The following is a 13531-nucleotide window of genomic DNA, read 5'->3' as shown; positions in this document are numbered from 1 at the left end:
ACAGCTCTGACGTTTTGTGTGTTTTTTTTAATAATACTATGCAAAGGTCTTGAGCAACTCCTCATTTTTCTTGAGATTTTGCTTATAAGGAACAGGATATTATTCTAAGTGTTCTTGAGCGATAGTTCTGCAGGCTTCCTGAATTCTGTCAAAGTTTTCCTTTGGACATTCGCTGTTATTTTCCCTCCGTTTCAGTCCAGTCTGTGTATGCAACCATTTCCGGAGGAATGTTTTGTTTTTGTTTAAGACACTTAACTCTGACCTATGAATCATTCAAACATAAAAAAGCCATCTAAGGGATAAATGAGTATGGTTGCAACACAGATCAGACAATTAAAGACACAATTTCAAATTGTATGTCGTTAAATTGTAATCAACAACTACAAAAAAAGCTCTCTTCGGCAGATGAGAAGTATCTCAAAGTCATTCTTAAGAAACAGGACAAAATCCAGTAAAGACCTGGCCACTGGCCCTTCTCTTAATCCATCTACTGTTTGACGAAATGGTCTCAGTGAGTGTCAAGTGAGTGTCAAGAAGCCATCCTTAAGAATGGGAAACAGCCCGAGGTATGCTAAATTAGAAAAAAAAAGTGGTCTGAAAATCAGTGTAATTTGAAATTTGTGAGTCGAATCGTCATCAGTTTGTGCAGAAGAGGTCAGGAGAGAGGTACAACTGTGAGTGTCTGCAGAATCTGTAAAACAAAATGCAGATATGAGTCTCTTCCATCATGTAAATCTCATGGTGTTGGAGTTCTTGTTAAAACTGATAAATTATGACTGCAGAAAAGCACAGTCAGAGTTTGATCCCCCACGCAATACAGTCTGGAAAGCATGACAGTGATACCAAATGCCCTACCAATACAGCAAAAGCATTATCCAAATATGTGTACAAACTCTGTTTCTGTGGAAACAGTTACTGAGGTTAAGCATTCAGTTATCTGTCACCAACACAGTGCACACTTTCAGCAGTCAAGTGTCACCACACCCACCTGCATTTACGATTTGTCAGAGCTGCCTTTACATGTCATCAGCTCTCTTCTCTGTTTCATAGATTCTTAAATAAATGACATTTTGTTTTTGCAAACCAAACCAAAAAAGTGTTATGTCAGCTACTATTTTACACTAATTATTTATAATGATTGGTAATTTTATATCATGAAAATTACTAAGAATTATAGGAGTATTTAAAAACAAATCTTTTTCAGTAACAACAACTTTAAAAATTGCTATGCTTTAGTTGTTTATAATTAATTTGTTTAATGTTATTATATTTTCTTATTTTCCTCACGACTTCGCTCTGAGCTGGGTCATTTACATTTTTTTATTTCTAATAAAATAAAAACAAAAAACAAAAGGGGACAAAAAATGACTTCATCACTTTTTGCATCACAGTCTATTTTTGTTTCCCCACCCTGATTCGATTCCAGAATTCATCAAGCTAGTCATTTGTTGATTTCACTTACTGTAAACCTTAAACTTGGAGGTTATTTTTTTTATTAAATAAGAAGAAATTTATGGAGCTTTCTCCCTACACATCGACTGTTGGAGAACCGTCTTTCACGTCGATATGGAAAAGTCCAGAGAGCGCTAGAACCATGTAAATCTCGCGATGTCTGCGGGCGAGACGTTAAAGCAGACCTTGCCGCTGCAGCCAGCCAGCACACGTCGGAGACACCGGCAACAATCAGCGGTATGGATTATGAGTAGAAGTATTTAAGACAGAGCAGCTTTACAACTTCACTTGACTGGAGCATATTTTTTATGTTTTAAAATCTAGTTACAGGTTTATTTTCTTTACAGAAATCATACTGTATACAAAGATAAACCTAGGAGACAGATATTGCTGAAGATGTCAGTGGTGGGATTTGACTTGGGCTTTCAAAGCTGCTATGTAGCTGTAGCCCGAGCTGGAGGAATCGAGACAATCGCCAATGAGTACAGCGACAGATGTACACCGTAAGTACCAAGTAAAATCTTATTATAGTTTGTGAAGGATAGCTACACAGGACAGATTTTCATTTATAAGTGTTGTCTCACCTGTATCACTGTAATACACGTGAACGCAACTTCTCTGCTTTCAGCGACCATTTGTGCTCATTACTGGGAAATTGAACTGCTTTTCCGTGTAAGTTAGTGACACATTTCTCAGCCTGTCTATGGTGAGCATGGAACCATCTAGAAATTAACTCATAAGGCTCACACCGCCTTCCAAGACCGATTATGAAGCTCCGGTGAGCTAAGCAAGTTAGCTGAGCTCATAGTTTTATTAACGGTAATGACAGTTTGGAGAATTGGCGTGGCTTCGCCGGTTAAAACATGACCGGGCGGTGTTTGCCACCTGTCGTTTTTAAGTAGTTGTACTTGTCTTCAAGGCGTAAACTCCGACCAACCGGTGTGCCCCGTGTGGCAAATTGTACGCCTTGCGTTATGCTCTGCACGATGACGACAGCGGCCAATCTCTTGTTGGAATATTCTAGCAAATTTTTATGTCTTTTAGCCTTTCATGTTTTAAACGGTGTAAGGTTATATAGTATTTATTACATGAAAAACATATTGTTATCAGAAAGGGTTTTTTTTTAAATATTGTTTGAATTCTGCTTATTTGGGTTCATGGCGCATTTTGTAATTCCATTAGTTAGATTTCAGTCATCGTGACTAATTTTTAAAAGTCTTTACAGTATTTTCTCTTTTGTAAGAGTTCAACGTTAATATAAAGCACACAAGCGTTATTGAATGTTATACACTGTCACTGGTTTTGAATGATTAACTGGTATATTTATAGATGTATCATTACAATTTAGAATTCCCTCCCAAAGAGTATTAATAAAATTAAATAAGACCAGTTATTATATTGTAATTTATTTATAGCGTTTGTATTAAACAGGGAAAGAAAAAGATAAACATTAACGCCCAATTTATGCTTAGATGTGCACCTACTAGTCAGAAAGTCAGAAAATTTTAATATAATATATATAAAATGGGTTTTATGTCATGGTTATATGAAATATGTATACATCATTAAGTTGCTGTCTTTATTGTGAATCAACCTGGACTTTTTAAAAAAAACATGTGTCAGAGAAGTAGATCATGTATAAGATAATTTGGTGAGTAGAGAGATTATACATCACAGTTTCTTGGTGTGTGTGTATATATATATATATATATATTATACGACAAATTCACATTCAGAATTTAAACACAGAATTTCATGTTGAATATTCGTAACACACTTTGTTCTGTAAAGGCTTATACTTACCGAGTAAAAACAAAACAAATACTTTCCTGGTAACTTGCACAATGTTTTGTCTATTGCCCACATAAATATGTTGCAGTAAATTTTGAAAAATTATGAATATTGGACATTTTTTGACAAATATTGAACTGTTTTTGTGAACTTACTCTCTACTACATCATAAACATCACAAACACCACTGTAAAAAGTCCTTTGAGTGCTCAAATAGAATAGAAAAGCACTTTATAACAACCACTCCATTTACCATACAACTTCCTGTCCTGTTCTTGATTGAAGATCAGCATCCGCTGAGTGACTCTCCTCAGAGACTTGTATTGTTGACATCATCACACTCCACTTGTGTGTTCATAGCAACGCTTACTCTGTGTCATCAGCATCTGTGTTTGATAGAGATGGTGATGAGAGGCAAGCCCTGTGTGATTTAAGTGGACTTACCACACCACTTCAGCCTGTGTTTATATAGTACAGACGACGCAAAACTTAAACAAGCCAGTCTGGAGCCTCAGTCCAGGTTTCAACACGGATTATTTAGAGAAGTGCTGAGATCAACTAGTTAAAAATTGCGACCAGTGTAGATTGGTCACTGAACTATCATGTGAAGCTCTGCTAGTTGTGTCATTAATGTAGCTTAATATTTTGACTTGTGTCTGTCCAGGTCTTTTGTATCGTTTGGACCCCGAAATCGTTCGATAGGAGCTGCTGCAAAGAGCCAGGTAAAAATTCAGTCACCGATACTGTCATATTTGGGAGAATTATTTACAATTAAATGTAAAAAGTGGTTAATACTTGGCTTTGTTTCCTTCTGTTTTGTCTCTCTTTTTTATTCAGGTGGTGACCAACTATAAGAACACAGTGCAGAGCTTCAAGCGATTACATGGCAGAGCGTTCACAGATCCTTACATCCAGTTGGCCAAGTCTAACTTGGTGTACGAACTGGCACCGATGCCCTCTGGGGCCACCGGTATAAAAGTAAGACTGTATGTTCTAACCAGGTTTCTGCCCTCAGCTTAGCTGATGGGAAATAATTAATCAAAAGAAAAAAAAGACCATTAAAAGAAAATTAACTGAGAGACCGCACAGTAGATACAACAGCTTATTTCTGACTATGTTGCATCCTCCACTCACTACATGCTGTGCTCTAAGAAGTGTGTCATGTAATACTTTTTGCTCTGATTCATAGCATTCCTACTTCATCTTCCCATTTAATCCTAAAAACACTTTCAGTATGTTGTATTTATTTCTGCAGGGATTTTGTCTCTTGGAATATTATCCTATGGGCAAAATGATAATTGTGTTGGTGATATGAACCGTACACTTTGCTGACTGCCTAAATGTGAAAAATGTACACATTTCTGGCACTAACAGATGATGACTGTGAGACTCCAGAAATACCCAAAGTTATTGCAAGTGCATAAATGACAATGCTTCGCTTGGCACACTGCAAAGGCACAGAGCGGCATGTTGTAGAGTCCCCGTGGAGATGATTAATGTCAGTCCTCAGGATAAATAAGAGCAGAAGAAATATCAAATCAAATCAAAATACATAAACCTGGTTTTGCCTGTTAAACCACAAGGCTTTGCAATTTGCATCTTTTCCATATTTTATCACATATGCATATTTTTCTCAGCTTAAAAACCCCTAAATGAAACTGAGATAGCCATTTAAATAATTAATGAGTTGTCTTATTAATGGAAATATTAACATAAATTGTCTTGTGTACACTGCAGCAAACATCTTACTCTACTGGATAGCTCTATGATTTGTCCTGACAGTAATCTTTTACCTCATTACCAATTTCTAGGTGATGTACATGGAAGAAGAGAGGATATTCAGCACTGAGCAAGTAACTGGCATGTTGCTGACCAAACTGAAGGAGACTGCTGAAAGTGCACTCAAGAAACCAGTAGTAGATTGTGTCATCTCGGTAAGCATTAGTTGCATCCTGGCTCAGGGTTTTTAACCAGCTGCTTATAGCCCTCCTTCTCTGTCATGTAAACTGCATCCACTGATTGCTCGTCCTGTCACACTGAGTGCAGCCAGCGCGCCTGGTTGATTCACGTGTTTGCATTTGGGTTGCACATTACCAGCTCCTTCGTAGCTTTGGTGATGATGACTTCTTCCTCAAGTACCTTTTGCAGGAACAGTTTTCTTGCATATTTTGCAAAGTATTGTGGTGTGTCAGAGGATGTTGAAGTCGCCTCCTTTTTAGGTACTAAATCATCATTAGAGGCTGACACGGGGCTTTTACTGTCAGACCTTCCTGGGCTTGTCTCATTGTTGTCTGCACTAGAGGACCTAAACACATGGCGTTGCTACAGCAATGATTTCCCATATAATACTTTTGTATCATGTTAAAACTTCCAGATTTTGGATGATATAATGTGGCACAACCCTACTTAAGCTCTATGAGACATGTTAAATAGGATTGGATAGGTCTTTTATTAATCCACCTGGTTATCCTGGTCTCAATAGATGGTTTTTCAGGCTTGAGTTTGTAACAACAGATCTTATGGAGGTAGCTTTAAATGTCTTAGGAGTTGTTTGTTTATTTGGTGAAAGTGACGTTGCATGATGAAGCTTTAAGTTGCCATAAAGTGACTTTGTGTACTGTACCTGAATAGAACACTGCATTAGATTTACATCCTGTCATTTGACAGCCAGCGATTAATGTCATCCTGTTGAATTTTCTACCAGCTCAGGTAAAATATGCAGGCTGACAGCTGCCTGCAAGGTGTAGAAATGCTTTGCCACCTGCTCTTGTCACATTTTGAGCCCTGAGCACTTCAGCACACGTCTTTATTTCGTCTCTTGTACCTCGAAGCTGAAGAGTGGGAAGCGTGTGTTTCTTTAGCACAGGATAAGGATCTGTTACGTAATGTTACAGAGCTCACACTTTGAGGCCCTTACTTTCACTGGGCCTAAACTTAAGGTTTACATCAGCTCTGGAGATGGATGACATGTTATTAGTACTGTTGCCAATAGCTAAATTTAGCCTGTGATCTTTTCCACAAGGAGCTGTTTTGTTTTGGCACCCTGAGTAACTAACTTGGTAATTTTATCCAGGGAGGTTATGAATCTTGTGAGATGGGTGATTTATTCCTTTGAGGGGCCCAGATTGATCCTAAACATGGACTAGTGTAATGTAATGTTTTGTTTTGTTTTCCTCTTAGGTACCAAGCTATTTTACTGACGCAGAGAGACGGTCAGTCATGGACGCAGCTCAGATCGCTGGCCTCAACTGTTTACGACTGATGAACGAGACTACTGCAGGTACATGGAAACATCTAGATCATCTTTAAGTCTGCTGTGTTGTTGTTGAGCTTTTAATCTCATACTACTCAGAAACACGTTGAAAATGGTTATTGCATTAGTTTATAACTTAACCATGAGATACAGGGAAATAGATGCACAGCATTAAACCTGCCCTACATTTTATTTATATACATTTGCAGCATTGCAGTAACAATTTTATTAGTTTGAGCAGATTTAGTTTAGCATAGTGCAGCTGGAATTTGGAGTACTAATTAGTTCCTGGATGCAGCGGTGAGCAGAAAATAACCTGAAGCTTCTGTCTGATTGCTGCAGTGACTCTGGCATATGGAATCTACAAGCAGGACCTGCCAGCTCCAGAAGAGAAGCCCAGAATAGTGGTGTTTGTGGACCTGGGCCACTCTGGTTACCAGGTGTCAGTTTGTGCCTTCAATAAGGGAAAGCTCAAGGTGAGTGATGGATAAATACTGAAAGTGCTCATGTGATTTAGCAAGTTTACTAAAGTGGATTCTGTTTAAATCTTATATTTACGATATTCTGATGTCAATAAACAGGCCTGACTATTAAATAAATGTAAAAAAAAAAATACAGCATTTATGGTCAGTTGTGAACACTTCTGACTATCAGTGAAGTTGGTGTTCTGGGTTATGCTGTTGAAAAATAAGGAGGGATCTAAAATCGTCAGAGGCAAAACCTAAACTTGCTTCTACCTACTACTAATATATTTACCTTCTCTACTGTTAGATCCTGGCCACTGCGTTTGACTCAGACCTTGGTGGCAAGGACTTTGACGATATCCTTGTCAACCACTTCTGCGAGGAGTTTGGAACTAAGTACAAGCTGGATGTGAGGTCCAAGCCCCGTGCACTTGTGCGGCTCTACCAGGAGTGCGAGAAGCTCAAGAAGCTGATGAGTGCCAACTCCTCTGACCTCCCTCTCAACATTGAGTGCTTCATCAATGATATTGATGTTTCCAGTAAACTAAACAGGTAAGAAGTAAAGTTAAATTAAATAAGTGAATAAGATCAGCATATAGAATGTAACCACAAGTATTTTAAAAAGGGAATAGTGTTGTTTCTTAAATTAATGGAGTTTTCCATAGTGTGCATATTGGCTGCACCTATTAATAATTTATGATCATGTGTCCCCAGAGGCCAGTTTGAGGAGATGTGTTCGGGGTTGCTGGCCAAAGTCGAGGGTCCCCTGCGCAGCGTCATGGAACAAGCCAGTGAGTACATGAGACTGTAATAGTAGCTGGACTATCCCTGTAGGCACGTGCACGCTCACACATTCAGTCATGTGCTTTGCTGTGGTAGCCCTTCCCCCTGGACAATAGCAGCATGTCAGCCTTCCTTTAATCATTACTTTTCAACTTTAAAAATAAAATGAAACAAATATGAAACGTATTGCTTTGTAAACCTAAATAACCTGCTTTGTTTTGCGATTGTCTCTTGTTTTTTGTATCCAGAGCTGAAAAAGGAGGATATATATGCAGTTGAGATCGTGGGTGGCGCCACCAGAATCCCTGCCATCAAAGAGCGGATCAGCAAATTCTTCGGCAAAGAGCTGAGCACCACCCTAAATGCAGACGAGGCCGTGGCCAGGGGCTGTGCTCTGCAGGTACAGCTTGCCTGTCACACGGCAAACACTTTGATCCCCACAGTGACTCAGGCAGCAGACTCATATAGTAACAGCTGTGTTATACCAGGAGGGAGACCTATGAGAGGATCGCTGAAGGCTGTGATCTGTGATCTGTGAAACATTTGGTGACAGTTTAAAAAACAAAACAAAAAAGTTTCACAAATACAAATGAAATGTGTGGAGTTTTATTTTTGGCCTGAAAATGAAGAACACAAAAGTTTAACCTTAAAATTCTGGTTTTTGTTGTTGTTGTGTTTTTTCCCCTCAGTGTGCCATCTTGTCACCAGCTTTCAAAGTGAGAGAGTTCTCAATTACAGATGTTGTCCCTTACTCCATCTCCCTAAAGTGGAATTCAGCTGCAGAGGAAGGACTCAGGTACTCTTTAGGCTTGAATCTAACTAAAGCTAACTAGCTAAATAACATCCAAATCCTGTTTCAAGACCTAAAACCCTCTCATAAATGATCTTTGAGTTTGATAAAGACTTCAGATGTGTTTTATAAACTGTTGCCAAATAACAGATTGGTGCGTGCTGGTGGGTAGGTGGGTGGGTGGTTGAGTAGGTGGAAACCTTCAGAGGACAAATGGTAGGCTTCGTGTCAGTTCTCTCACCACTTGCGTTGTTGGAATAAAAACTGTAAGCTAGCACAGCTTGTTTCAAACCATCGATGACATGAACAGAAATTTGAGTTTACATTCTGAAGTCCTGTCCCTGTATATTTGTCTCAATCACCTGCTCTTTCTGTGTTTTTTGCAGTGATTGTGAGGTTTTCCCAAAGAACCACGCAGCTCCTTTCTCTAAAGTACTGACCTTCTATCGGAAAGAGCCATTCAGCCTTGAAGCCTACTACAACAATCTCAAGGAGCTGCCTTACCCTAAAGCCACTATAGGTACAGCAACTTCATTCAGATTTAGATGCAGTTCTGTAAGTTTCTATTTATTTGTTCATATATGCGTGGGTATTCTCATCAGTGCTAACTTTTAACTCCGCAGGCCAGTTTCTGATCCAGAATGTGGTTCCTCAGGCATCAGGGGAGAGCGCAAAGGTCAAGGTAAAAGTTCGGGTGAACGTTCACGGTGTGTTCAGTGTATCAAGCGCCTCGTTGGTTGAAGTCGTAAAAACAGCTGAAGGAGAGGAGCCAATGGAAACAGACCAGATCGTGAAGGAAGAGGAGGTGTGTATTATGTGCTTTTGCACTGATTGTTAGACACTAATGACATAGAGAGGGTATGTGTATATGAGTAAGGAAGAGACGGGAGAAATGTTTGCTTTGTGTTGTGCCTGAAAAAGCCTTTCAATCAGTGATCCAGTTCTAGCCCCACCCCATTACTGTATTATTTAGGCATTTTGTCTTGACAAGCTTTAGATGGCTTTAAGAGCTTTAGCAAGGAAGGTTTCTGACTACACTTTTGCATACAGACTAATTGCAAGTCTTGAACAGGAGTGCACATGACACAAACATTTCCAAAACCTTGACGTGAACATCTGAATAATTGCTGGGGACTGCCATTTTAAAATGGGCTGAAACCAGATTTAATAGATGACACCACCAACAGAGCAGCACATGTTGTTTTAATTTAATTGTATGTATATTCTTTCTTTCTTTGCTGTGTGTCAGAGCAAAATGCAAGTGGACCAGGAGGATCAGAAACTCCAGGCTGGAGACAACGGAGACAAGAAAACAGAGACAGAAGAAATGGAGGTAACCTTGTGCTGGGCAATAAGGAAACCCTAATGCCCATACATGCATATATACATACATGTGTACATACGTTCATATAGAAGATAAGTTAGATTGCTCTGTATAAGTACTACACATACAGCAACCCGAAGACTTTAAAATGTAAAAGAAGTTCACTTTCTTCAACAAACCTTGTTCCCCTAAAGACACAATTTACAGTGTTTAATACAAAAATAACCCAAAATAGACTGACACATATGTACATGGATACTTATGGAAACTTATTTCTGCAACTGAGGAAAAAGTGTTTGGCAGAGCTAATGTAAAATTTGATATGTATTAATCCAGCAGTGTCTATTGTGAAATATATGTCTGGCCAGATGTGGCCATTATTGTAATTTTGTAACCATATCGCCCAGCACCAGGTTACCAATACATCCAATACATTTTATTTTCTTTAGTATTTTAAGAAACATGATTTGCCACTGACACATAAATTTCTCTATTTGTAAAGACTAACTCCTAAAACCATGTCATAAGCAAACCTCAAATGGCCCTCTGAAGGTCTGAGGTGTCATCACTTTCCAAAAGTGTCGTCATTCCCAGAGCCTAAAACTATAATTGTTCCTCTCACTTACAACGAAAAATGCATCCATACTTTGTCATGTGGAATTTTGCTTTCGACATAACAAATAAAAGCCATAGGCTCATGAAGAAATTATAAACTAACAATATAGAAACTTACAGTCAATACAGGCCAGAATTTACCTATCAAAAAAAGCACAATAAAATTATACAGATGGTAAAATTTTGAAACTGGTGAAACACAGTTGAAGTTGGAGCTGTTCAAGTACTCAAAAAGGCTGAAGTCAAATACTGCTGATTTGTCTGGTGGGGGAAAAACGTGTTTCCTCTCTGCTATTACAGACAACGACAGAGGATGCCAAACAGCAGGAGAAGAAGAACGACCAGCCTCCTCAGGCCAAGAAACCCAAAGTAAAAACGAAGACACTGGAGCTGCCCATAGAGAGCAGCTTGGACTGGCAGCTTTCCGGAGAAGAACTAAATTTGTTTGTGGAAAATGAGGTAATGCTGTAAAAATCACAGGGAATGTGTGGTGTGCATGCACAGTGTTGTCTCAAGCAGTAATGCCTAGTGATGCTCACTGGCCCTGGGTTAAGCTGTCCTTGTTACCATTAACATTTATAGAAGTCTCTCCATAGTGTAGCTGTTTACATGTATTTGTCTAAGCAGAAAAAGATAGAAACTGATATATTAAGCAGCCAACAGTGTGAAAAAGGGAGGAGCTGATTTGGCTTTTATCATTAACAGCCCCTAAAAATTGACAACTCTTGATCATTTGATAATTAATCAGTTAATCAAACTGTAATATCACCTTTTTTTTCTTTTTCTTTTGACATGTCTAACATCAGGAATATACCTGAAATTGTAAATGTTGTCTTGCTTCATCCTCAGGTGTTTTTGTTTTGTTTTGTTTTGTTTTTGTTTGTTTGTTTTTTTTGGTGCACACTTAACTAAGTAGTTAAACTAATGTAGACTTTACTGTGACTCCTCCAGGGTAAGATGATCATGCAGGATAAGCTGGAAAAGGAAAGGAATGATGCAAAGAACAACGTGGAGGAGTACGTGTACGACATGAGGGACAAACTCCACGGCATCCTGGAGAAGTTTGTGAATGAAGCAGTGAGTACACACCGGACACGTCATCATACACTGATCGTCTCTGTAACATTTGGATTCTGTTCAATTTAAACTAAGTGTAAACCTTCAGTTCAGATGAAATGCATGCGTTTAATGTTAAACATGAATCTTCACATGCAGGATCGCGATCTGTTCTCATTAAAACTGGAGGACACAGAGAACTGGCTGTATGAAGATGGAGAAGACCAACAGAAGCAAGTTTATATCGACAAACTGGCTGAACTCAAGGTAACTACGCACTCATTGTATGACTGGACAGTTTTATGGGAGGGAAAAAAAAGACATAAAATGGTTCACTATACAGATATTTAGAATAACTTTGCGGCCTTACTGACGATGTTGCTTTAACAGAAAATTGGCCAGCCTATCCACGAGAGATACGTGGAAGCTGAGGAGAGGCCGAAAGCGTTTGAGGAGCTTGGGAGACAAATCCAGATGTACATGAAGATAATTGAAGCTTACAAGGCAAAGGTAACCAGGGTTTGTTGTTGAACTCTTTATACAAAGTTTTAAGAACAGCTGTTGGTCAGACGTATCACAGACTAAGCTCAAGAATCCCCAGACGTTTGTCAAATTTACTTTTGTGTGCCCCAACAGGATGAGCTCTATGATCATCTGGATGAGCTGGAGGTGACCAGGGTGGACAAGCAGGTAAACGATGCCATGGTCTGGATGAACAGCAAGATGAACCAGCAGAACAATCAGGACCTCACCGTGGACCCAGTGGTCAAAGTTACAGAAATCAAGGACAAGACTAAGGTAGACATTAAAAGCACACACACACCACTTGCATGCTCTTTACGAGAGCTTCATTATGGGCTTCCTTAGGGTTTTAAGGGCTCATTGTCTACAATTAGTAGACAGTAATATAAATATGAACATATTAGTAAAGATTATCCAGTATACTTCTGCAAATCACAACCTCTTTATTTGGAAAGGAAAGTAACATCAACTTAAAAAAAATCTTAACAGAATAAACATGAATTATTATTATTATTATTTTACCTTAATAGTCATTAAGATCATTATTCATCATTATCTTTTGTTTTCCTTATACTGACGGCCTAAGAGCATCTGAAGATTTCACAAAAGCCCAACGCGAAAAACGACACTCGACAGTCTTGTAGTAGCTGCCAAGCAGTTTGAAGTAATTTGTCATTGTGATATGAGCTGAAGTAATTCAGTTTAAAAGTTGTGATGTCATGTTCTAAGCATGTGTATCTTTTTACTCTTTAGGAGCTTTATGCATCCTGCAACCCAGTGTTGTCTAAACCCAAGCCCAAACCCAAGGTGGAGCCTCCTAATGAGGAGAAGACGGAGAATGGGCCGGTTAACGGACAGGAGGGAACAGAGACCCAACCGTGCAACCCGGACAAAACGACGCCCGCGGGCACGGAACAGCAGACACAAACGCTAGAGAAAAATCTCCCTGAAATGGACATTGACTAACTGTTTCCACTGCAGCCCCTGAGTTTTACTTTCCTCCTGAAACAGAGTTCTGTCCTTCCTCTGAGATTGTTCTTGATGACCGAGTAGCCTCTCTCAAAGACACAGACGACAGCATCTCTAATCAACACTACGCATCAACTAGCCTCCTCAGCATGCCATTTCTCATTTTGTTTGAATACAAAAAATATTGCATAATAGTAATACTGAACGGACTACTTAATGACATAGAGGTTGTGAGCGTAGGATGGAAACTGCTTTCTCTCTGTGCTGCTTTGGTGGGCTGTATTGTTAAAAATGACTTCAGCATTTCCAGAGCAAATGTAAACTATGAATGTCAGATATGAAAAATTTGTAAGCAAAATAGCTGTTCAGGAGAGAATTATACATATGAGATTATTGAAAATGTAAACTACTGCAGTATGTCTGAGTGTAAGTATACATACAGAGGCACTGGTAGTTAACACGGGTTGTTCAGAGTTGTACATGACAAAATTGTGCTCCCCCACCACCACCAC

General features: G+C 39.1%; 2 protein-coding genes across 3 annotated transcripts in view; one reads left to right on the top strand and one right to left on the bottom strand.

Annotated features, from left to right (window-relative positions):
• The window catches only part of zcchc10 (zinc finger, CCHC domain containing 10), a 23950-nt gene extending 21706 nt beyond the window's left edge, over nt 1-2244 (bottom strand). Inside the window, exon 1 of the mRNA XM_085175475.1 lies at nt 2037-2244. The gene's annotated coding sequence lies outside the window, so the exon portion shown is untranslated. The remainder of the gene's footprint in view (nt 1-2036) is intronic.
• On the top strand, nt 1574-13531 carry hspa4a (heat shock protein family A (Hsp70) member 4a). Of its 2 annotated transcripts, XM_085175468.1 has the most exons (20): nt 1574-1689; nt 1800-1955; nt 3908-3965; nt 4081-4221; nt 5055-5177; nt 6424-6523; nt 6839-6972; nt 7268-7512; nt 7675-7751; nt 7992-8143; nt 8433-8539; nt 8920-9053; nt 9157-9338; nt 9783-9866; nt 10773-10931; nt 11424-11549; nt 11688-11795; nt 11919-12038; nt 12165-12326; nt 12804-13531. In XM_085175468.1, the coding sequence occupies exons 2-20, from the start codon at nt 1849-1851 to the stop codon at nt 13014-13016; spliced, it is 2532 nt and encodes an 843-aa protein (XP_085031594.1). In that variant the 5' UTR covers nt 1574-1689; nt 1800-1848; the 3' UTR covers nt 13017-13531. The 2 variants fall into 2 exon arrangements, with proteins under 2 accessions (XP_085031594.1, XP_085031593.1); XM_085175467.1 differs by having other exon boundaries at nt 1628-1955.

The sequence above is a fragment of the Neolamprologus multifasciatus genome, chromosome 10 (assembly GCF_963576455.1).
Source record: "Neolamprologus multifasciatus chromosome 10, fNeoMul1.2, whole genome shotgun sequence".
NCBI classification, from domain to species: domain Eukaryota; kingdom Metazoa; phylum Chordata; class Actinopteri; order Cichliformes; family Cichlidae; genus Neolamprologus; species Neolamprologus multifasciatus.
Note: the sequence above shows the minus strand (reverse complement) of the source record. Positions and strands in the feature narration are given on the sequence as shown.